Source organism: Vombatus ursinus, unplaced genomic scaffold, assembly GCF_900497805.2.
Source record: "Vombatus ursinus unplaced genomic scaffold, bare-nosed wombat genome assembly UNPS02001733.1, whole genome shotgun sequence".
Classification (NCBI taxonomy): Eukaryota; Metazoa; Chordata; class Mammalia; order Diprotodontia; family Vombatidae; genus Vombatus; species Vombatus ursinus.
Genome location: NW_020941511.1, coordinates 2243 through 27881, shown reverse-complemented (window position 1 = coordinate 27881; position 25639 = coordinate 2243). Strand labels below are relative to the sequence as shown.

At 37.1% G+C, this 25639-nt stretch overlaps 1 protein-coding gene and 1 pseudogene across 1 annotated transcript; both read right to left on the bottom strand.

Moving 5' to 3' along the window:
• Window positions 1-270: 270 nt before the first annotated feature.
• LOC114048058 (poly [ADP-ribose] polymerase 15-like) lies at window positions 271-24899 on the bottom strand (the record flags this gene model as incomplete). The annotated part of the gene is made up of 5 exons (XM_027869058.1): window positions 271-453; window positions 3368-3501; window positions 17367-17534; window positions 19403-19465; window positions 24750-24899. Coding segments are annotated over 5 exons (698 nt in total), but the record flags the coding sequence as incomplete, so codon positions are not given.
• On the bottom strand, window positions 21857-23090 carry LOC114048047 (annotated as a pseudogene).
• Window positions 24900-25639: the final 740 nt, after the last annotated feature.

Here is a 25639-nt window from a genome sequence, read left to right as displayed (position 1 = left end):
CCCCCATTCCCTTTTCAGCTTCCTTTTCATATTATCTTCTCCCATTAGATTGGAAGTTCCTTGAGAGCAGAGACTGTGTTTTTTTGTGTATTTGTATTCCATGTGCTTAGCACACTGTCTGGCACATAGTATGTGCTTAGTAAATGTTGATTGATTGAGGAGGAAAATAGATTTCATGGTGACACACTTTAGTGTTCAGGTACTGATGGTGTGATATGAAAGCCACACTTTACTTTCAAACTTTTTGAAGCAAACAAGATACCTGCTGTTTTACTTACCATTTTTCCCAGCATAACTGCGATTAAAGCCTTGGCTATTGATATGGGACACTGAGTCAACATCTGTCCCATGGAAGAGGAATTTTTCATTATTTGTGTGTTTGTTTTGGTCATCCATGAATATTTTCTTTATGTTATAGGAATTCCAAAGGCTTCTGTTCTGTATCCTCTGAATCTATAAATTACAAAAGGAAAATCACTGGAAATGAGCACAGTGTTAGGCATGAACTACTTGTGGAAGTGAATTTAAAAATGATCAATCCATAGGAAACCATTTTAGATTTTGTGTAGGATAGTTTTCCTTTGAGCATAAAATAATAAACATCAAGTTTAGTGCTAGCTATTTTGTTTTCCAAATATATTCTTATGTGCAGACAACTATCTAAATGTAGAGTTTTGTAAAGTTATGTTTTGAAAAGAAATATTTGAAAAGAAATATTGGCTAATTTGGTCACTTTCTGGAAATTTTGTTTTGTTTTGAATTGCACATCTGATACCTTTAGTATAGGGCACTCCTGGTGAGGATCCTAACCAACATGGATAGGCACCTGCTTGGAAACACAAAGCTGTAGGGAGGTGCTTGGTGTGAGAGGCTCAGTTTGAAATAAACACTTATCAACTCCAAAGCAAACTTTCTATCCAGTTGTCATTTTCAAGTTGAATCATTTTTTAGTTTGTTTCTGATAGTTGACATTTTCTCAAGGTTGGGAAAAGTTATCCATTTTTCTTCTCCCACTTACAACACACACACACACACACACTGCACACTGACATATAATCACTGTGTTCCAAAAGTTCAAGGACAAATGCTGAACACTATCCTAATCTGCAAAAGCCCTTTTATTTTATTTTATTTTATTTCCTAATGTGAATAGTATTTTATTTTTTCCAATCACATGTACAGACAATTTTCAACATTCATTTTTTATAAGATTTTTGAATTCTAAATTTTTCTCCCTCCCTACCTCCTCCCCAAGATAGCAAGCAGTCTGATATAGGTTATACATGTGCAATCATGTAAAACATATTTCCACTGCAAATGCCTTTTTAAAACATAGTTTGATCTAGGACCATGATCATGCCACATTGCTTTTAAGTCTGTTATTAGGTCTCAAGAGAGCTAGGGTTTGCGATACTGGCTCACCCATCACAGCCACCAGTTCTAATATGTTACTGTGGTTTTTTTCTCTTCCCCTGAGTTAAAAAATAATTGAGGAGGTCACCTTTCTGAGTCTGATAATAAGCTAACCATTGCTGTATGGTGAACTAGATGAGCTGGAAGAAAAATAAAGTTTCATTAGCCTTCGATAAATAGAAAATAAGATGTAATATGCGTGGTGTTTTTTTTTTGTTTTTATTTTTTTGCAATTGGTGTTAAGTGACTTGCCCAGGGTCAAACATCTGGTAAGTTTAAGCATTTGGTCTGAGGCTGGATTTGAACTCAGGTCCTCTTGACTTCAGGGTCAGTGCTCTATCTACTGTGCCACCTAGCTGCCCCAATAAGCATGTTTTAACAAAGAATACTTCACTGGGTGGTGCAAATTTTATAAGAGCAAGTTGTTTTAATTATATTTACTCTTAGCTCTGTTACTATTTGGCATTCCACTAAAATTTAAAAGGAAATTTGCTGCTTTTTTGTGAATAAAAAAGGAAAATACCAACTTACAACAAAAGTTTAGTATTTTTATGTTTGTCATTGTCTTTTTTTAATTTTTAAGGCATTGGGGAGGGGGGCCAGGGCTGATATCTATTTGTAAATGGGCTACAATACTTGTATGGAGTCTTAAATATCATAGACATATAAGCTTTCCAGAATTAGTGGTCTGGCTAACATTCTTTCTCATTTACAAGATAGGCCATTTCAATGGCTTGGCCTTTGGAAATTTCTTTTGTCTCTTTTCCTAATCCCAACTCCACCACTAACCTATTCCATTGCTACAAGAAGAGTCCAAAACAACAGAAAATGGAAGGAACAGTGGGGACAAATAGAGAAAATGAAACTCCAAAGCAAATCATAATTAGGTGAGTGGTTTTTTTTTTGTTCTATTCTGAGTTAGAAAACACTGAACAGTGGCTGTTCCTTGCTGAATCACCGAATATTAGAAGGGGTGTCAGAAATCATCTAATCCAATCCCCTCATCTTACAGATGAAGAAAATTAGGCTCTTAGAGTGGGGAGGTGATTTAGTCAGAGATCATAGACATACGCTCCATAGATGTTAGACCAATGGAAACAAAGAGAAACCAACAGAACTTGTTGATTTTTTTTTTGCCTCTCCATAATACCTAGCTCCAGATACAGGTTGCCTCAGTTGTCCTCTTATCCCACTCCTCCTTCCCCCACCCCAAGATTTTCACAATTTGGGACACATTGTCATTTCTTTTACCATGGAAACTGATAAAAAGAAATAACCCTGTACACCCTAAAAAGATGCAGGAAACTTTGAGTTAGGAAAAGAGATCTATTTGCATTTAGTTTTCCATATACAATTTAAATTTTAATCACATCTGATTGTTATTATTGGCAGATTTTTAGAATCAACATGGAATAATACTAAGATCTATTCCATTAAAAATATCTACACCAACATTTTTCTTAAGCTAATAAAACTGATGAAGATGAAGAATTGGCTTAGGGATCATTAGGCACAAGGATGACAGACTGATAAAAAATTATGAGCAGATAAAGGGATTTCAGAGATCATGAACGTGTAAGTGAAACACTTCTAGGTGATGGTAAGACCAAGGGTATGCCAATTTCACTCTGATTCAGTTAGGTATCAAAGAGCATGCCATGATAGTGAACCTGTAACAGTAGGAGGATGGTAGTGCCATCAGCAGTAATAGGAATGTTGGGAGGAAAGGAGGGTTTTGGAAGAAGATAATGAATTCTGTTTTGAACATATTCAACTTGAGAAGCCTAGGGGACATACGGCTGGCAACATCCGGTAGGTATTAAGGCCAACTAGCATACGGGAAACAATCTCAGACTAGATATATATGTAAGAGAGAAGAGTAGGGGTGAAGGCTAGATAAAGTACTGAGGAATGGAGGATTAGAGGTAATGGCAAGGATAAAGAGTAGGTTTACCTTCTCTATTATGAAGTCAGCACAAGTCTGAGAAAACTTGTCTTTTACTTGGTTGTATTCTTGATGTCCTGGAGGTAAATCCACCAAAAGAAGGTTCTGGTCTTTCATCTCATCCCAGTGATTAGGGATCTCAACTGAAAGACAAACACTTGGTAATTAATAATTTCCTCCCATAGGAAAAGATAAGATTATACTCTCTAGTGCTTTCTAAAAAGCAGAATAGTATCTGAATTCTTTTGCATTCTCTTATTTTTTTTCAGTCAAAGATAAGGTTTATTAGAACATTGTCATATTGGGCAGACTCTTAAGGAATCTGAACATGGGTAAGCAGTGGCTAGATAATAAGAATCTGAGCAGTGGCTAGATTTTAAGAATCTAAGCCTTGCATTTTCTTACAGCTAGGTTTTGAGAATTCAATTCAATTTAATAAACATTATTTAAGCACCCATTACATAAAACTTATTGTACTATTAAGAAAAAAAATACGTACACATGGGGCCCTTTTGAGTATGTATTGACTTGTTCTGCTGACCCTGCCATCAATATAACATGTAACTGATGAAAAAATTAATACATCAAATATACCATAAGTCTATTATTTTACCTCTATCATCAATAAATATTGTATCCCATCTATAATTTAGTCCAAGAGAATTGTCTTGGGGCTTTTAAGTGACTTGCACAGAGTCACACAGCTACTAAGTGTCAGAAGCAGAATATGTACTTATGTCTTCCTATATCCAAGCTCTATCTACTACACCGTGCTGCCTCTTATCATTCAATTATTTCCTTCAAATATTTTAAATCAAATTGAGTGAATTGCTACTTTATTTTAAAACACCAGTACACAAAATTCATTGAGAGTTCATCTTCCCAAAATATTTTATAGGCAGCTAGATAGTATGGTGGCTAGAGCACTGGGCCCGGAATCCGGAAGATCTGAGTTCAAATCCAGCCTCAGACATTTATGAGCTGTGAGTCTATGGGCAATTCACTTAATGTCTGTCTGCCTCAGTTTTCTCAACTGTAAAATGAGGATAATAACAACACTTGCCTTGTAGGGGTGTTGTGAAGATCAAATGAGATATTCGTAGTGCTTACACAGTGCCTGATGCATAGTAGGTGCTTAATAAATAGTTGTTTCCTTCCCTCTTTCATATCCATTCGTGGATTCAAGAGAGTTAAATAGAAAATCAGGTGCAGTAATGTAATGGATAAGGCTGGTAGGAAGGATGGGCTAGTAGGAAGTGCCTTCCACCTATGTCCCAGGTTCTTGTACCTGGCATGGGTTCAGAAACTTTGTCTTAATAGTTCAAGCAGAAATTATTTTTGCAGAAATTATTTGAGGCAAAGAAATCTCAGAAGACATAGAATTACAAACTGGGAAATAAATGTATTAATTTATAGTGGAAGTGCGTGTGGGGGGAATGAAGAAGTAATATTGTATTGTGGGCAGAGAGAACAGTACTTAAAGTGAGTAAGTTCTTCCTCTGATAACATAGTGGATGCCTGACCAAGGGTAAATCATTTTGATTCTCATTGCCCTAGCAGCTTTCCTAAGACTGTAAGTTGCCATGTAGGTGTTGATCTTTTGAAGGTGTTTCCTCCCTGGGAGGGATAGAGAGAATTTTCTCACTGGGAGTTCTTTCTACCCATGAAATCACAGCTCCAAAACCAAAATAAACAAAATAAAACATCCTTCTCCAAACTAGACTCTAGAATCTGAAAAAAAACCAAGGATACTAGCAGTTAAGAAACTACAACCTGAATTTGGGGATCAGGAGTTTAACATCAATAAGCTTCTTGTGATACCTCAGTCTTGTGGCTCCCTCTCATAATCACACTAGCCTTACTTGTTCAGGTCAGTTAGTGAAATCTACTAAGCTTCTTCCATCACTAATCCCCATAGTTGTCTGAGATCCCTTTAACCTCTTCCCCCGTCTCCCCTCCCTGTAGAGGAAGGATCATCAAGGCATCCTTTATCCCACTCTTTCTCCTAATACCTGGATTATTTCTACCATATATATCCAGCATGTCTCTCCAGATGCTGTCCATGGAGCTAGAGGAAATCACAAAACCAACATGATGTTGGATCAAGCAAAACTCTACTATCTAATCTCAGCTGGACACTCACTACAACAAGCAGTCTTTCTCCTCTATGATTGATTAGGTATCCTGCTCAATAAAGAGCTATTTCAAATCTTCTCTTCTCACCTTTTCATAGTACTCCCCTCCCTATTCTCTTAGCTGATGACTTTGCCTCATATTTAATAAAAAAAAATTAAGTCATTTGATGATAGCTTCCCCTTCTCCTGCCTTGTCTTCTTCACCTCACCTCACATAGACATTTTGCCCAACAACTTCCTTTACCAGTTCTCGGGTATTACTCAATACTTGTTAAGCCTCAGCCCATGTGGCATATAGAGACTTTCATAACTGATCACCTTCCTACCTTTTGACTCTTCTTATACTTGACTCCCTTCCACTCACTCAGCAATCCAGCTATACTGGCCTATTCACCATTCCCTTTACACTGCATTTCATTTCTGATTGTCTCTTGCACCTGGGATGTTTCCCTCCTTAGCTTTACTGCCTAGTTTCTCTGGATTCCTTCCAAATTCAGCACATAACCCATCTTTTTCTGGAGGTCTTTCCCAGTCCCCCAGTTTCTAGTGCTTTCTGTCCTTTCTGAAATGACCTTACAACTACTCTGTATATATCTTGTCCCTAGTTACTTCACACGTTGTCTCCTCTATTAGAATGGGGACAGGGAGTCTTCTTGCTTTTCTTCATTATCTCTAGTTAGCCCTTAGCAAAGGGCCTCACACATAGTAGGTGCTTAATAAATGGTTGTTGACTGATCAGATGATGCCCAACAACCCATAATATTCAGTAGTTTAAATAGAGGTCATTAAGAAGCACGAGGTCTGCTTTCCATCTCTGTCCAGGGTGCTAGACAGGGGACAGTGGAAGCATGGGTATATTTACACTACAGAGGAAGATGTTAACAGTTATACCAGCTGCCCAAATTCTTAGACTTTATTCCTGCTTTTCAGTACTAGTGAGAGATACTTTTCCTATACCAACTTCTCTCCCTGACATCTAAATGGCTAGTTCTCAGGCTTCACTCTGATACTGGCTCAGTGTCTAATTCCCTCAGGCCCACAGCATTGAACTCTTCTCAATATAGGGTGCAGAAACCTGAGGATAGCTGAGTTTTTTCCACCTATAACCATCGTAGCTTCAGACCACCTCATCTTTCTCTTTCAACAAACACTGGTTGAACAGCACTTATACTGGGTCTGGTGTTGTTGTGGGCACTGGAGAGATGAATCAAAGGGGAAGGCATTGCTTCTATTCCTAGCGCTGTCCCTGAGCTCCTGTGGAAAGTTGGGCAAGTCATCTACTCCTTGTTGACCCCTGTTGGTTGTTAAAATGTAGAACATTATGAACTCTGTATAGAGCTAGGGACTGGATTTGTGATTTCATTGGCACAAGGAACTATAGGGTGAGAACACTGTCTCCACCAATGCAAGCTGGCACCTTTTCTACAACTCATAGTCTTCAAGACTAGAACAGTGAAAAGTGAAGTGACGTGACCCACAGGCCATAGCATGGAACAATGATTCCTGTTCTTTAAACTTCCAGCAAGAAAGCACCCTTCTTTATCCAGGCTCCAAGGTTACATTTCCCCAGATTATAGGCCTAGCTGCCTCCTTCCCCTCTCACCTAGAGGTACTATACCTCTAGGTATATACTTACGCCTCTATATATAAGTAAGTAAAAAGCACTTATTAACCACCTACTATGTGCCAGGCATGGTATTGAATACAAGCCATATGAAAAGAGGCAAAGAGGTAGCTAGGTGGTGCAGTAAGTGTGACTCTGGGCAGGTCACTTAACCCCGGTTGCCTCCCCAAAAAAAGAGAGAGAAAGAAATTAAAAGAGATGAAGTCAGTCCCTGTTCTCAAAGAGCACACAATCTAATGGGGGAGACAATATGCAAACAACTATAAATAATATACAGAATAAATTAGATGTAATAAGAGACATAAGGAACTAAGAATTAAGAGGGATTAGGAAAGGCTTTTTTTTTTTAAGAAGATGAATTTTAGCTGGGACTTGAAGGAGGTGAGGGAAGCCAGGAAGTAGAGATGAGTAGGGACCAAATTCTAGGCATGGGAGATATTCAGTGAAAATGCCTGGAGTCTGGCATGCTGGTGTGTCTTGTTCAATTAACACAGTGTTCATGGTGGGGTGTGAGGTGTAGGAAGGCTGGAAAGAGAAGGGTGGGGCAGTTAGGAAGGTTATGTTGTGGGCTTCATCTGTTAGATACCTCTGCTCAAGTGCCCAAAATAGCAGTAGAGCCAAAATAAATGCTCAATTGGTTCTGAGGGAGAGGGAGAGTTGGGAAAGAAAAAAGGACAGAAAGACAGACAGGGAGACAGAAAATGCAGACTCAGGGCATTTTCACTAGGTGACCCCATACCTGGATTTCTCTTCCTTCTCATCTCTGCCTACCAATTTCCCTGGCTTCCTGTAAGTCCTAGCTAAAATCCCACCTTCCTCAGGAAGTCTTTATTGATTCCCCTTAATTCTAGTGCATCATCTCTGATGATTATCTCCAATTTATCCATTTTTAACATTTTAGCTTGTTTGTACAGTTATTTTCATGTCACCCCATTAGATTTTTAGCTTTTTGAGAATAGGAACTGTCTTTTGCCTTTCTTTGTACTCCCAGAGGATTAGCGCAATACTTGGACACATAACAGGTGCTTGATAAATATTTATTGGCTGAATGTTAAAGAGATAAAGAGACAGAGAGGGAAAGGTGGGAGAGAGAGAGTGAGAAAGAGAGAGAGAGACAGAGAGACACAGACACAGAAACAGAGGGATAGAGACAGAGAGAATATTAAAAGAAATAAAGCAAAGCTGAACCTACCTTCAGGTTTTTTGATACAATGAACAGGCAAGCTGTGTCCCTTTACATTTGTAGCAAGGTTAGTGCTAAAGTCTACTGTGTAGTTCTCATTCTTAATTTTAACAACAATATTATTTATATTTCCTTTCCTTGCATCCTCTAAATGCAGATTAGTTATTTTGTCAAAAGGCTTGAAAAGACCATTGTCATTATACTCCCACATGGTGGTTCTACTGAGCTCCTCAGCCTTAGACTCCTCATCCATACGTAAGTGTGTTCTCTTGATCATGCCTTGAATTGCCTGGCAAGCTTGCAATGTATCTCGGGTAGTTCCTGTGACCTCAATTTGAGATCTCTCATGTTTCACATCAATGGTGATATTTAACCTTTTTTGCAGCTCATTCAGTTCAATGTATTCTTTTTCACTAAATTTTTGAATGGATTCATCAGAGAAAGTACAATTTTCCTGTTCCTTTAAAATCAAATCTTGTATCCAAGAAATAGTGCTTTCAATATTCTCCTTGCTTTCACCACACACCTGGAAAGTTGCTGATTTTTTTATTTTTTCCAAAACCAAATTATCTTGTTTTTTGGGAGGCTGGCTTGCAAGACCTAAAAATGTTTTAAAAATAAATGATAATATCATGAGAAGTTACTCTAAATATTTGCAAGGTAAATCATAGGCACATGCCCTTTAAAGAAAATGTACAACTTACATTTTATTTTCGAGAACACAGAGGTTGAGGTTGTTGGCTTAGAGCTTAGTCTTTTTTTCATAGTATCATGAAACACTTCCAGTAGCTGTGGCAGGAAGATGACCACTTTCACTTTTTTCACTGATTGGCCAGACCCTTTCTGTGCAAAATCTTTAATGGCATCAATTATAGCTTCAGCAACATTAGTAGGGTCTTTTTTGGCCCGTCCTGAAAGAACAAAATAAAAAAAATGATAAGAACAAAGCAATAAAAAATAACATCTCCCCCTTTTTCTTACTCTCTCTCTTTTGCAAAGTAGTATTTAAAAATTAGTAGGTTTGATTCTTTTTTTTCTCTTGTCCTTTTTTCCTCTTTTTTCTTTTTTTTTTAAAGATTCATTAATTTATTTATTTTTAGTTTTCAACATTCACTTCAACAAGATTGTGAGTACCAAATGTTCTCCCCATCTCATACCTTCCCCAATCCCAAGACACCGTGCATTGACAGCATGCATTCTGAATACCCTTTCCCCAATCTGCAGTCCCTTCTATCACCCCACCCTTCTCTTATCCCCTTCCTCTTCTATTTTCCTTTAGGGCAAGATAGTTTTCTATACCCCATTGCCTGTATATCTTATTTCCCAGTTGAATGTGAAAACAATTTTTTAACATTTGCTTTTAAAATTTTGGGTTCCAAATTGTCTCCCTCCCTCCCTCTCCACCCACTCCTACTGAGAAGACAATTCAATATAGGTTATACACATGTAGTCATGCAAAACACTTCCATAGTAGTCATGATGTGGAAAACTAACTATATTTCCCTTCATCCTATCCCACTCCCCATTTATTCTAATCTCTCTTTTGACCCTGTCCCTCCTCAGAAGTGTTTGCTTCTGATTACCCCTTCCTCCAATCTGCACTCCCCTCTATCATCCCCCCAACTCTCTTATCCCCTTCCCCCCTATTTTCCTGTACAGTAAGTTAGCTTTCCATACCCAATTGAGTGTGCATGTTTTTCTCTCTTTAAGTCAAATCTGATGAGAATAAGATTCACTCATTCCCTGTCACCTTCCTCTCTAATGTAAAAGCCTTTTCTTGTCTGTTTTATATGAGATAATTTATGTCATTCTACTACTGTCTTTCGCCTTCTCCCAATATAATCCTCTCTCACTCCTTAATTTTATTCTCCCGATATCAACCATTCATTTTCAACTCACCCTGTGCCCTCTATCTATCAATCTATCTATACATATAATTTTTTCCCTCCAACTACCCTAATACCGACAAATGTCTCATGAGTTACAAATATCATCTTTCCATGCAGGAATGTAAACAGTTCAACTTTAATAACTCTCTTATGATTTCTCTTTCCTGTTTACCTCTTCATGTTTCCTTTGAGTCTTGTATTTGAAAGTCAAATTTTCTATTCAGCTCTGGTCTTTTCATCAAGAATGTTTGAAAGTCCTCTATTTCACTGAATGTACATTTTCCCCCACAAGGTTTATACTCAGTTTTGCTGGGTAGGTGATTCTTGGCTGTAATCCTATGTCCTTTGCCTTGTGGAATATTATATTCCAAGCCTTCCAGTCCCCTAATGTAGAATCTGCTAAATCCTGTGTAATCCTGATTGTGTTTCCACAATACTTGAATTGTTTCTTTCTGACTGTTTGCAATATTTTGCCCTTGACCTGGGAACTCTTGAATTTGGCTACAATATTCCTAGGAGTTTTCCTTTGGTTATCTCTTTCAGGAGGTGATTGGTAGATTCTTTCTATTTCTATTTTGCCCTCTGATTCTAAAATATCAGGGCAGTTTTCCTTGATAATTTCCTGAAAGATGATGTCTAGGCTCTTTTTTTTGATCATGGCTTTCAGATAGTCCAATCATTTTTAAATTCTCTCTCCTGGATCTATTTTCCAGGTCAGTTGTTTTTCTAATGAGATATTTCACATTGTCTTCTATTTTTTCATTCTTTTGGTTTTGTTTTACAATTTCTTGATTTCTCATAAAGTCACTAGTTTCCAATTGCTCCATTCTAATTTTTAAGGAAGTATTTTCTTCAGTGAGCTTTTGGACTTCTTTTTCCATTTGGCTAATTCTACTTTTTAAGACATTCTTCTTAATGGCTTTTTGGATCTCTTTTGCATTTTGGGTAGGCTATTTTTTAAGATACTATTTTCTTCAGTTTTTTGGGGGGTTTCCTTTAGCAAGGTGTGGACTTGTTTTTCATGATTTTCTTGCATCACTCTCATTTCTCTTCCCAGTTTTTCCTCTACTTCTCTTACTTGCTTCTCAAAATCCTTTTTGTACTCTTCCATGGCCTGGGACTGATTCATATTTTTCTTGGAGGCTTTGGATGTAGGAGCTTTGACTTTGTTGTCTTCTTCTGGTTGTATGTTTTGAAAGAAAGATTCTATGGTCTGACTTTTTTTGTGTTGTTTGTTCATGATCCCAGCCAATTACTTGAGTTTTAAACTCCTTGTTAAGGTAAGGGTCTGCTTCCAGTGTGGAGAATATACTGTCCCAATCTTTGGGGGGTTTGTGCAGCTTTTTTCAGAGATACTTCCAGGGACCTGTAAGTTTTCAGTTCTTTCAAAGTGGAATGATCAAGGGGGGGTGTTTACTCCTTTCCTGGCCTGGGCTCTGGTCTACGAGTGACCATAAGCACTCTTTTCTGCCTTGGAACTGTGAGGAGGATTTCCTGTCCACCACCACTACAAGCTCCACCATGCCAGCACTCCTCCTCGCCTCAGGATTGCCACCCAGAACTGTGACCCAAATCCAAGCAAGGGCAAAGCAAGAGAATCCTGCCTCAGCACCAGCAAAGAGATCCCTGAAATCCCCTCTGATCAGCCACCTGATTTCCCCTCAGTCTGTGTGGAAACAGCCACTACCCCAGAGCTGCACCATGACTGGCTCTGGGATCGAGTTTCTCTCTCACCATGGTCACAGACTTTTCCTACTGACCTTCTAAGTTGTTTTTGGCATTTGTGGGTTGAGAAATCTGGAAATTGCCACAGCTGCCCATGATTCAGTCCCTTGAGGCCTGCTCCAGGTTTGATGAGACCTGTTTTGCTTGCGTGCCCAAGTTGAACTGCATTCTTCTCCCAGCCCGGTGTAATAGACCTTTCTAATCAACCATCCAGGTTGTCTTGGGCTGGGAATCTGCTTCACTCTGTCTTTTTGTGGGTTCTGATACTCTAGAATTTGTTTAGAGACTGTTTTTTTAACAGGTATTTGGAGGGGTTTGGGGGAGAGCTCAAGCAAATCACTGCTTTTACTCCACCATCTTGGCTCCACCCCCTTAGGTTTGATTCTTAATGAATAAATGCTCCTTCCTCCAAATTGATAATCACTATTGGATTCACTGTCAGTATCTCAAACATTGTGGAATAAGCCCCCTCTCTTCTAGGTCCCACAAGAAACTACAATTCTTGCCCCCAGGAAGCCTACAGTTCAATTAGGAATGGCTACAGGAATTTGAATGATCCAAATTTGACCTTGACTGTTCACTGGATTCAGATGCTCATATCATGCCCCACCCCCTTTTAGGTAAGTAGTCTTTTGGTAGTAGGCAAACTGTCTTAACTGCATGAACTCTGAAAGCCATTTAGAATGTATGTGAAGAAGAGAAGATGCCCAATGTGTTGAATGTCTTCCTTGCTTTTTTAATGAAGAAACATAAAATTTCTTTGAATTTCTTTATTATAAAGATATTATATGATATTATATTATTATAAATATATTAATTGGCATTTTGGCCATTCAGCTGTGTAAGGTTCTTTGGAAGCTATATATCCAACAATCTGACAAGCACTTATTATGGTCTAGGTACAAATTTCAAAATGAAACAGTTATTTATATGTCTTCAAGGAAAATGTCAAGTACATAGATACATAAATATAGAATGTACAGAAAGCAAATAATAATAGTAGGTAGCATTTATATAACATTTTGAGATTACAACATGCTTACAAATATCATCTAATTTTATCCTTTCAACATCTCTGGGAAATAGGTGCTACTATTACTTTCATTTTATAAATAAGGAAACTGAAGCAGACAAAGACTGAGGTGGGATTTGAACTCAGCTCTTCATTACTCTAAGCTCAGAGCTCTGTCCCTTTTTGTAATTGAACTGGAGGGAGAGTACTAAAGCTGAGAGGGATCTGGCAAGGTCTTGGGTAGACTATATCACTTGAAATGAGACTTAATGGAAGCTAGGGATACCAAAAGTCAAAGCTGAAGAGGTAAGGGAGAGAATGCCAGACAAGACAAGAGCCTGTAAAAGGGTGTGGAAGAGAGATTGTTATGTGTGGGAACCAGCAAGTAGGTTACATTAACATAGAATGTAAGAAGAGTAAATCATTCTAGAAAGATAGCCTGAAGCTAGAATGGAAAGGGCTTTAAATGCCAAACAGAAGGATTTGTATTTTATCCTAGAGTTAATAGTAACCACTAATGTTTTTTGAGCAGGGAGACAAAATGGTCCTATGATTATTATCATAGATCATGATATTTAAAAATCTCAATTGGTCAGCTATGTGGAAGATGGATTGAAGAGAGGAGAGGGTGGACATGGGAAGATCACTTTGAAAACTAGTGTGATAGTTCAGGTGGGGAAGTAATGAGGTCAGACCTATGCTTTAGAAATATCACTTTGACAAATGAGTGGGAAGAAACTTGTGTGATGTCTCATTTCCTCTGACCATTTATTATCTGGGGAATGAAGATCACATCTTTATCAGAGACTGAAGCAAAGGAGGAAACAGTGGGAGATAAAGTCAAGAAGTCATCAGAGAAAGAGCAGAGTAAAAGAGGGAGTTCTTTGCAATTGGCCTCAATTTTCTCTGTTAAGTGGGAGGGGAGTCCATACCCTTTGACCCAGCAATAGCACTTCTAGGGCTATATCCCAAAGAGGTCATACAAAAGGGAAAAGGACCCACATGTACAAAAATATTCATAGCAATTCTTTTTGTAGTGGCAAAGAATTCGAAATTGAGAGGATGCCCATCAATTGGGGAATGGCTGAGCAAGTTGTGATATATGAATGCAATGGAATACTATTGTACTATAAGAAATGATGAACAGGCTGACTTCAGAAAAACCTGGAATGACTTGTATGGTCTGATGCTGAGTGAAGTGAGCAGAACCAGGGGAACATTGTATACAGTAACAGCCATGTTGTGCGATAACTAATAGTGATAAACTTACCTCTTACCAGCAATACAAGGATCTAAGACATCTCCAGAGGCCTTGTGATGGAAAATGCTATCCACATCCAAAGAAAGAACTATAGAAGTTGAATTGTTATTTATTTTCACTCTTCTGTTGAGTTTTGTTTCCTCTTTATGATGGTTACTCCTATTGTTTTTAATTTTTACTTACATCACTAATGTGAAAATATGTTTAATAGGAATGTAAATGTACAGCCTGTATCAGATTGTGTGCTGTCTTGGGGAGGGTGGTGAGGAGGAAGGGGGAGAAAAATTTTAAACTCAAAAGCATATGGAAGAGGTTATTGATAAATCAAAATAAATTTAAAAAATAATAAAGTGGGAGGGGAGATACTCAGCTCAGAGGCAGAAGAAAGGCTACAATGAGAGGCCTAAAGAGCAAAGACAAGTTCTGGAATAGCTGCTGTGATGAGTGGGAAAGAGAATCTTTTTAAAATTTTATTTTATGTAACATTATTTTATTTTTTTAATTAATTAATTTTTAGTTTTCAACATTCACTTCTACAAGATCTGAGTTCAAAATTTTCTCCCCATCTCACTCCTCCCCCCACCCCAAGATGGCATGCATTCTGAATACCCCTTCTCCTAATCTGCCCTCCCTTCTATCTCTCCCCGCCTTCTCTTATACCATTCTCCTTCAATTTTCCTGTAGGGCAAGATAGATTTCTATACCCCATTTCCTGTATATCTTATTTCCCAGTTGCATGTGGAGAAAATAACACCTTAAAAAACAGCCTAACCCAAATGGCAAAAGAGGTCCAGAAAGCCAATGAGGAGAAGAATGCCTTAAAAAGAAAAATTGGCCAAATGGAAAAGGGAGTGCAAAAGTTCACTGAAGAAAATACTCCTTTAAAAATTAGAATGGAGCTAGTGACTTTATGAGAAATCAAGGCACTGTAAAACAAATTCAAAAGAATGAAAAAATAGAAAACAATGTCAAATATCTCATTGGAAAAACAACTGACCTGGCAAATAGATCCAGGAGAGATAATTTAAAAATCATTGGACTATCTGAAAGACATTGTCAAAAAAAGAACCTAAACATCATTTTTCAAGGAAAGAGAATCTTTTAAGGAGGAATGAAAAGACTACCTTCCTCCAGTGAAGTGCCTGTTGAGACTGGATACCATAAATTTTTAGCAGACCTGGTAAGCACAATTGTGTGAAAGGCTCCTGCTTAGTTCAAAAGCAAGTAAGGAGGAAAGAAGGAGGCAGATGATGGCAGTGATTCAGGGTGGAGTGATTCATGACAAGGCACGAGTGTTACCAGGACAAGGGAGCAAGAGATTTGAAAGTAGTGGATGATGGAAAGTTTAACTGTTTTACTCACCAAGTTCATCCTATAAGATTTGTATAAAAATCATGCAGACTTGAAGAAAGAAGAGGAAAAAGAACAACCTCTCAAAGAAATCAACTCCAAAATCCTTGGCCTTTGCATAATCAGTTGATTTATTATTATCAGAGAGAAGACTTGTATGAAATGAGACAGAGGAAAACTAGCTGAGCCTAAAGGACAAGATACACTGTGTCAAATAAAAAGGAAATAAATTCAAAACGGAAAGGCCACAAAACTGCTCAATTATAAAGTCAACTTTAGTACCCTACTGTCATACTCTTATTTCTGGCAACAATTGATAAACTCTTTTTCTAGGAATGTACTCTGTTGGGGGGTTGTGTGTACTTTGGAAAGTGTTTATTGTATAGAAAAGAAAAACTTTCCATTTTTAAAAAAAGATTAAATACCAAATCATTTCTATTTTTGATATAAACTTCTTTTCAAAAGTATAAAGATTATCCTAGGACTATACATAGGGAAAAATGAAGGAAGGAAAGATCAACTAAAAGACTACTGTAGTAATCCATGTATGAGGTGATGAGGGACTGGGCTGATGGCCATGGTGGTAATTGAAAAGAAGAGCTGAATCTGAGGTTATTGTGCAGGAAAAATCAGCAGAACCCACCGCCAGGGGGATATAATGCAGAGAAAGAAGGATTAAAGTCTGGCATTTATGGTTGTAATCCATAAAAAAAAGGAAGAAAAATGATATTATTGACAGGAAAAAGCAAAATGCTGCCTATTTGTTGGGAGGGATAACAGAAAGATCTCTGGAAAGTTACTCAGTCTAATTGGAACTACTGGTGGCTCAAAATGAAACTAACTAGCTGTGAGTTGTAGTGCATCAACTTGACCTCAGGAAATTGTGAGCTCCAATTCCACTTCTGACACTGACTAACTTACTAGATGTATGATCTTGGGCAAATTACATTACCGCTTTGCCTCAGTTCCCTGAGCTGAAAAATGGGGGAAATAATATCACTTGCCTCCAAGGGTTGTTGTGAAGTCAAAATGAGATAATATTTGTGTAGTGCTTTGAAAATCTTAAAGCACTGTATAAATTTTAGATATTATTATTATTATTAATTGATCTCAGGCAAGTAGCTTATTTTCTTTAGGTCTCAACTGAAAACTAGGAGATTAGTCTAGAATTACATAATCTCTTCTGGCTATAAAAAGTCTATGACTCAATGATAAGTTTAGTATTTGACCTGAAAATTTTCAGGTGGCATCAAATGGGATTGTCTGAAAAATAAAGAAGAGATTAGACTAGGGGGTGAAGGTGTTCATAGGGTTGGAGTTGCTGACTAAGAAGTCATCTGCATGGAGGTAGAAGTTGAAAAAATGAGAATCAGTGAGCTAATTCTCCTAAAGGGTAAAGATGTGAGAGAGAAAGAGGGAAGAGAAGAAAGCCAGGAAGTTAAATCTTGGGGAGAAGACAGAAAATGAAAGGAGGCAAAAGAAGAGATAGTGAAAGAGACAGAGAAATGGATCAATTTATTTTCTTTCCACTTTTTCTGTCTCTCTTCCCCACCTTCATCTTCTGTCCTTTAGTCTTGCTCTTTACCAGTTTATCTTTCTCTCTTTTTCTTTTTGCTTATCCACAGCTTAAGACTAGAGGCAAAACCCAACCTTGCCCACAAGCACCATGGTACTCAGACTTTAAAAATATTGCCAAGACCTAAAATAGATTGCTACCACTGCCATCACTCTCATATAGATTCAACCTTAATGATTATCTTTACTATTGGATATGTAGTCTAGGGGAATCTAAGTACTTAAAAAACTAATTCTGATAGGATGCTCCAAACCTGTTCCAATGGCTGGAAGGGAAATGGACACATATTTCATCTGTTCACATTCCTGCAGGACTTCAGAGATGGTTTGCTTGACATCATTTCCTCCAATAACATGAATTATTTTCTTGCACCTTAGATTTCCACCTTGTGTTACTATAAAATTTCTGTGATGATTCACAGCTAGAGAATGGAAGAAGACAGAAAGGTATGAAACATTAGTTCAACTGAAACTTTTGTATAATTGAGAATATAAGATACTTTATTTAGGTAAAAGAGTACATGAAAACAACCATCGTGACTTGTGTAGCTTCATTTATTGCCTAAAATTCTTACTGAATCTCAGTGATGAAAGGCACCTTAGGGGTTATATAATACAATTTTGTCCCATGCACAAACACCTTTCAAAGCATCACTGACATAGTTATCCACCCTCTACTTAAATATCTCTAGTGATAGAAGGCCAACTAACTTATAAAGTAACGTATTTCTCTTTTATTTTGGGGGGGGGGGCCAGCTGCAATATGGTATTCTGGAAGGAATGCTGGCTCTGAGGTCAGGGGATCTAGGTTCAAATCCCACTTCTGGTACTCATCACCTGTTGACTTTGGGCAAATCACTTATCTTCTCTGGGCCTCATGTTACTCACCTAAATACAAGAGGTAATGCACTAGATGGGCTCTGAGGTCCCTTCCAAGTCTAAGTCCATAATTTTATGATCTATTTGCTTCCCTGAAACCTCTAGTAACTTTACTGTGACACAGTGGAAAGAACAATGAGTTTGGAGTCAGAAGAGTTGGCCTCAATTACTGGTTATGCCATTACCTGTGCAACCTTGGGCAAGTCACCTAACCTTACTGGGTCTACATTTATTTATCTGTTAAAATGAAGGAGTTAGATGACTACTAACTACAAGGCTATTAACATTTACACTATGTCTAAATCTATGATCCCATAATCTTAGTCATAGTCAATAATCTGGGTATGATGAAATGCAAGACAGCCCTTGCCCTCAAGGAGCTCACAATCTAATGGTGTAAACTTCTCATTGGTCCAAGTTATTCTTTCTGGAAGTGTATGGAATGTCACATCCCTCTTCCATGTAAGACTTCAAATACTTGAAGACAATGACCATGCTAAATCCCACTCCTAAGTCCTTTCTTCTCAAGATTGAAGAGACAAGTCTAAAGCATGGGAGGCTACATGGGCAGGGCTGTGGTAGAGCTCTAAGTAATCTGGTTACTATACATATCTCCTAGGATCATTTGTATTAGAATTTCATACTTATTCTAAAAAATTAGATTGTAATTTTTATGCTATACTGCCCAACAAACACCCAAACATATCCCCTTAAATGTACATTACCAGGGCAGCTATGTGGTACAGTGGATAGGGCTCTGGCCTTGGAGTCAGGAGGACTTGAGTTCAAATCCCACCTCAGACACTTGACACTTACTAGCTGTGTGACCCTGGGCAAGTTACTTAACCCCATTGTCTCACCAAAAAGCAAAAAAAAATGTACATTACCCCCAGACCAGTTAAGTTTGTTGATTTGTTAAGAGAAAAGAAGGTTGTTATTATTTAATTTTGATATTATGGTACCAACATGGACAGTTGGAATTGATAAGATTTTTCTTGCTTCTTCATATTGACCTAAATATTTATATTGTTGTAGTATCTAAGAATATTGTAATGTGTGATGCCTTTCTAGGTGACAGTGTGTAGATATAATGTCTTAACCCCCAAGAAGAGCCTCTAATGTTGAAAGTTTTAGATATTTTGATAGGTTGGTAAGGAAGAGGGAGACAGAGGGAATCTTGTGCTTGCTTCAAATCATACCATGTGTGGTTGTTGCTTCTTATAGTCTTGCATTAGCTCAAATTTTGAAGGAAAATTATTATAATCTCACCTTCAGGGCCCCTCTCCCATGGAAGATCAGCTCTGAAAGGGTTTCTGACTTGTTTCCATCCTATCACATATCCCCTTCTTCTTACTACCAGCTATTTCACTTGCAGTGGATTATGGCTAAAACAGAAGTATTAATACCATACCTAATGTGGCACACTCTGATTCCACAGCTGATCCAGCAGCTTCTAAAATGGATTTGGAAACCCCTAGATAAGAGAATAATAATAGAGATGAACATGAATTAAAGAATCACATAATGTCAGATGTGGAAAATACTGCAGAGATTATCCATTACAATGTCTTAATTTTATTTATTTTTTACTTTAATTCTTTTTTTTAATTAATAAGCACTTATTTCTATCCCTTCCACCAGTCCCATCCAAAGGAAAAGAAATATAAAACAGTTATAACAAACATGCAGAGTCAAACAAAACAAATTTACACATTGGACATAGCTAAAAATTTATGTCTCATTCTGCATCTTGAGACCTCTCTGTCAGTAGGTGGGTAGTATGGTTCAATATCAGTTCTCTAGAATCATGGTTGATCATAGCTTTGGCTAGAATTCTTTACAAAAATATTTTCAACTTACATTTAAAAGTAATTAAATTTTTTTTTTTAAAAATTGGGTTCCAAATTAACTTTTTCCTTTCATCTCCTAACCCCTCATTGAGAATGCAAGCAATTATTCTGTGTCCTGTGCTCAGTGCTAGTAGAGAAGCCCCTTCATCTTCCTTTCTGTCCAGATGTTCAGTTGCACTTACTGTCCCTGGATGCTGGAATGTTCCCAACCACCATTGTTGCCACAGCCACACCAGATGCTACCACCACTGTCTGGTGTTGCTTCCAATGTTCTGCACTGCTGGTCAGTCCCAACCTCAATATCAGTGGACCTCTCTTTCTATCTTTTTCAGCTAGTCTGGGTTGGAAAGATGGTTCATGACTTTTCCTTGGATTTCACACTCATGATTTGGCATGTTTTCCATAGTCATTGTAGAAGAGATTTGGAGGGAACTTTGGCAGTTGGGACCTCTCACTCCACCATCTTGACTCTGCTCTTCAAATTGAATAATTTTGCCAAATCTTGATTGAGTTATAAAAAGTTTAAATGTTTTCTTATGTGCTTAATCATCAAAAAAGCCCCAAGCATTTCTATATACACAGAAAAATACAAAAAAGAGGTAATGAGTCTTCATTTTCTATTGCTTACTTTTTAAGAAAAAACAAGTATATGATAAATTTCACACATCACTTTTAAATCTATCTTTCTTGTCTATGCTTCTTTCTGAAATTCCTTCTCTACATGCTTAAAAAAAGATTCAAAGGTCATCTTTTTTTCTCTTCTATTTTCCTCTCCTTTTCTTTCCCCTACCTTGTCTTCTCCTCTCCTCGATTAGGATGTTTGTCTTACATGTAATTATGGCTACCTTGTTATAATCTTTCTTGACTATCCCTCCCCCACTTTCCCAATTGGATTGGATGCTTTTCTGTCCCAAAGTCTGTATCAATGTGTTCAACCCTCTTTTTTTCTTTTCACATAAACATGAGTTTCATCTGATGCTCACACACTCCCACTACTTCCTCCATATTTGTCTATTTTTTTCTCATCTTATGTAACTTATTTATATGGAATAGCAAGTTCCACTCCATTCTTCCTATTAGCTACACTTCTATATTCCTCTTGACCTGCATTATTTTTCTCCTCTCAAAGCCTTCAGAATAGTATCAGCAGCCCACCGCAAACCTCTGTACCTTTGGTTCTCTTTGAAGCTATTAATTTCCTGAAGAGACACTTGTTTCTTCTCCATCATTAGAATATTAGCACTGTGTCATCATATAGTTCTTCCCAATTGCCCAAATGAATTTACCTTTTTAAGTTTTTCTTGAATCTGGTGCTTGCATCTCAAAAATCCTACTCATCTAATCCTACTTCATCATAAATGCCTGAAAGTCTTTTGTTCCATTAAAGGTACTTTTTTCCTTATAGGATTTTCATAATAAGTTATTCTTATTGTAAATACTTATCTTTTGCTTTTTGGAATATTGTATTCCGTACTCTATATTTTTTTTTCAGCAGATACTTCCAGGTTTTATGTGATCCTGACTGTAGTCCCCTGGTACTTCAATTGCTTCTTTCTGGATGCTTGCTTGTGATATTTTTTTCATTATATCATGCTAGATTTTGACTATGGCATGCCTGGTGCTTTCCTCTTTCAGGAAAAGGTCAATGGAGTCTTTCTATCTTTATTTTGAACTTAGATTATAATACAAGTGGGTAACTTTTTAATGATTTCTTGAAATGTAATACAGACATTTTTCTTTCATCATACATTTCAGGAAGTCTAGTGATTCTCTTTTTGACTTGTTTTTCAGATCTGTCATTTTTTACATCAGGCATCACATATTTCCTTTTAAATTAAAAAATATTGTAATACTTGCTATTTCATGGAATGACTGATTTTTGTTTGGTCTATTCTAATTTCCATGAAGTCTGTTACTTGAGTAGTAAAGCTTGCCATTTTCCATTATAAGCTGCATATTTCCCTTCTAATTATTTCCTCCAGAGTTTTCATTTTAAAAAATTAAAGTTGTATACATTAGTAACATAAACTCATCATCCTTAATTTGGTAAAAATGTGACAGGTTTCCTTCCTTTCTTCTCTTTTGCCAATCACCATGCCTAAGTTGTCTTGTAAAACTAATACTGTTTTACATAACTGTTTTCTCTTATGTTCTGATTCTAAGCAAAATTTTTCATAGGCTTCTTCTATTTCTGGGTCCATCTCATCAATAATGTCATTCAAGTATGGATCTCCAGCCCCTGAGAAGTCTGTTTCATTTTCTTCATAATCTGGGAAAAAATTCTCCGTGTCAAGTAACTCCTAATACTTTTCTTGATAATCCAGATCAGCAGCAGTAAAAGGAATGCCATCAAATGTATAAAATGTTGGTTCATACATAAAAGAATTAGGATTATTTTCAGGCGTTACTTCTCTATATGTTGAGGTGGCATGAACTCTACCCCAGTTACTTTATCAGAGTTCTACTAGCTTCAAAAGCATCTGTTTTACATCTCTACTGCAATTTACATCTAGGACAGTATTTTCAATTCTCTGAATCATTTCTTCCATATCTGTCTTTCCTTTTTCCTTCCATGCATCTTCCAAAACTGATCCTGTCAGCTTCAGTAGTTTTACTGCACAGATTAAATTGTTGTCCATGGGATTAGAAAAAAGGACATTCAGCAATTTCCCAAGAGCAACCTGGAGAATATCCACTCTTGCAACCTGTCCTTTTGTTCCCTTAATCTCCAGATTAAGGTCACCCAAGAAGACTACAAAGAAATGAAATAATTTTCTGGTAGCTTCATCCCCTTTGCCAGCCTGATCTTTGTTGCAGTACTCAGTTCCACATCTTGTAAGTAGTAACTGATGGAAATTTCCACTTCGTGTACTAAAGGACTTAGGATAAGACAAATAATTACATAGCCGTACTCCTAAGAAAGAGAAGTGTGATACAGTTGTGGTCTCTTGGTAGACAAGTTCCATGAGGTCTTGTGAAGTATCATCAGTAGTGACCTAGCTATTGAGACTCTCTGCAAATTGATAAATTTCATTTTCAAAACTTTCTCGCTGTTCAGTAAGGTGGTAAAAAAAACTCTTGCACATATTCTCTAAGGGTAGGATAACCATCACATCCATCTTCATAGGAAAAATCGGTATAATTAGAAGTAAAACTTGATGGATAAAATTCTGGGGCATTCGCAAACAAATTTGACATTAACTTAGGTGCTACAACCACCTGGCATTTAGCCATTGTTGAAGTACAAGTGGAAATTTTATACTGGGAACTAGGTGGAGCTCTCATAGGCTTTGGAGTTCTGCAAGAGGCCTCCCTGGCCTCTGCAACAGACTTATTATAGAAGAAAAAGCACAAATATGGGAATGACTTTAAACACTGATCAAATTTGCAGAAAACATTTTAGGCTGCTAGGTACAGTGGATAAAATGGAGGACTGGGAGGCATGAAAACTTCAGCTACAATCCTATATTAGACACTGAGTAGCTGGACAAATCACTTAACCTCTCTGGGTCTCAGTTTCCTTTTCTGTAAAAAGGGATAGTTATAGCACCAATTTCACAGGGTGGTGGTGAGGATCAACTAAATTAACATAAACATTAAAGTGTTTTGCAAACCTTAAAGTATCACATAAATGCTAGTTATTATTATTGTTATAGTCATACTGAACTTGAAGAGATAGCTTCCTCAAAAACTTAGAGGTCAAAGGATAGGAACAGGCAGTTTTCAAAAGAAAAAAATGCCAGTTGTCAACAATCATGGTAAAGAATACTCAAATATGAAAGAATCCACTTACAATAATCAAAATGTCAGGCCAAAGTTTCTTCTCACCCTTCAGAATTGATAAAGATGACAAAAGGTGGGAATAATCAGTGTTGGAAGGTGGGAATAATCAATGTTGGAAAGGCTAGAGAAAGAGAGGCACACTCATGCATTGTTGGTGGATTATCATTTGGTGGAATCATTCTGGACAGTAGTTTGAAATAATATTTAAAAATAAACTTGACTGACTTAAATTTCTATTTCCTTTGACCTAAAGATTTCACTCCTAGACATATATGCCAAGGGAGTCGGGGACAAAAAAGAAGGTTGCATAAACATGAAAATATTTCTTGCAGCAATTTTTGTGATAGCAGAGGGCCAGAAACAAAGTAGATGCCCATTGATTGGGAGCTGGCTAAACAAGCTGTGGTACATAAATGTATGGAATCTTACTGTGCTATAAGAAACTATTAATATGAAAAATACAGAGAGGCGTGGAAAGACATAAATTGATATGAAGTGAAGTAAGAACCAGGGAAACAATATATATAATGACTATGACAATGTAAGTGGAAAAGACAACAATAACAAAAAAATAATCAAAACTGTGTGCTACAAAATTATAATGTCCAGTCTTGACCTGAAGGAATAGATATGAGATGACATCTCCCCCCATGTCTTTGAGGAGTGGGAGTCCATGGGTTTGGAACACTGCGTATAATGTCAGATTTTCTCAACATTATTAGTTTTGCTAACTTTTTTTCTACTTTAAAACATTCTTTGTTATAGAGAGGTTTTGCTCAGAGAAGGTATGCAAAAGATGTAACAAAAACAAAAGATATAAATTATTTTTGAAAAATCAGAAACAAACAATTCCTGCCCTTGAGGAGTTTATATTCCACTAGAGAGAAGCAACATAAATGAGACAGTGAGTGCTAAGGCAAATGTAGAACCTCAGAAACCTAGCTATATACTTTGCCTTGATCTAAGAAGGACTATGTCCAGGAGTCTGGGTCCTTGTGCCCAGTCATATATACTACTAGTATGTGCCAGTACCACATCACACTACATTACTATGAGAGATTCATGATACATCACATTATAATTGTGTTAACCATTACATTAGTGTAAATTATTCAAACAAAATACCTTTTTTGAGGACAAATGTCTTGTCTGTTGAGTTTACAATAACATCAGACTCTTCTTTAGTGATGTCGCCAGAAGCAACCTGGAAGATAATAGATCCAATCCTGATTTGATATACTCCCAATTCAGGGCTAGAAATAGTGCCAAAGAGATCTAAAGAGGAAAGAAAAAGAAATCAAGGACCAAATATAATTTTGTGACTACTATTATCAGGTTTTACTGTATGCCTCTCTCTTATTCTTCCCTCTTCCCTTTTAGGTAGTCTGTCTGCTTTACTTTTCCAAATCCTCTAATTATCTAGGTGTAAAAGCTGCTCTGTTGGGTGAAAGATATATTAAAAATAGCATATGGGTCATATGCAGTATTAATTGCATAACCAAACTGGATGAGCTAGAAACATCTAGGTGATTGAGTTTAAGTTAATTTACATGGAAGTGATTTCGACCAGTTTGAGATAAATATTGGTCTCATCCTATATCATTCAACAAAATGGCCTCAGACCAGATACCTTGATCTGACTCTTGACTGATAAAAATGACTAGCATTTAGTACAGAGCCTGGCACACAATAAGCACTTGGTTTAAAAATGCTTTATCTATCTACATTATCTATATATCTAGCATTTTACATTATTAGAAATATTACACATGGTTTTATATCTTCTCTATTACTTCTCTATTTTTCATATAAACCATTATATTTGTCTGGATTTTGACTATCACCTAATTATTAGTAAACAATTTTTAAGAAAATAGCTTTACTAGACCTTGTGTATCACTGGTGTTGGAAACTCTGCCACCGGTAGTATTTCCATCAGTATATTTAGTGAATTCTCTTTTAAATGCCTGGAAAAAGAAAGGCAGCTACTAAGTGTAACAATTCTCACTATAAAA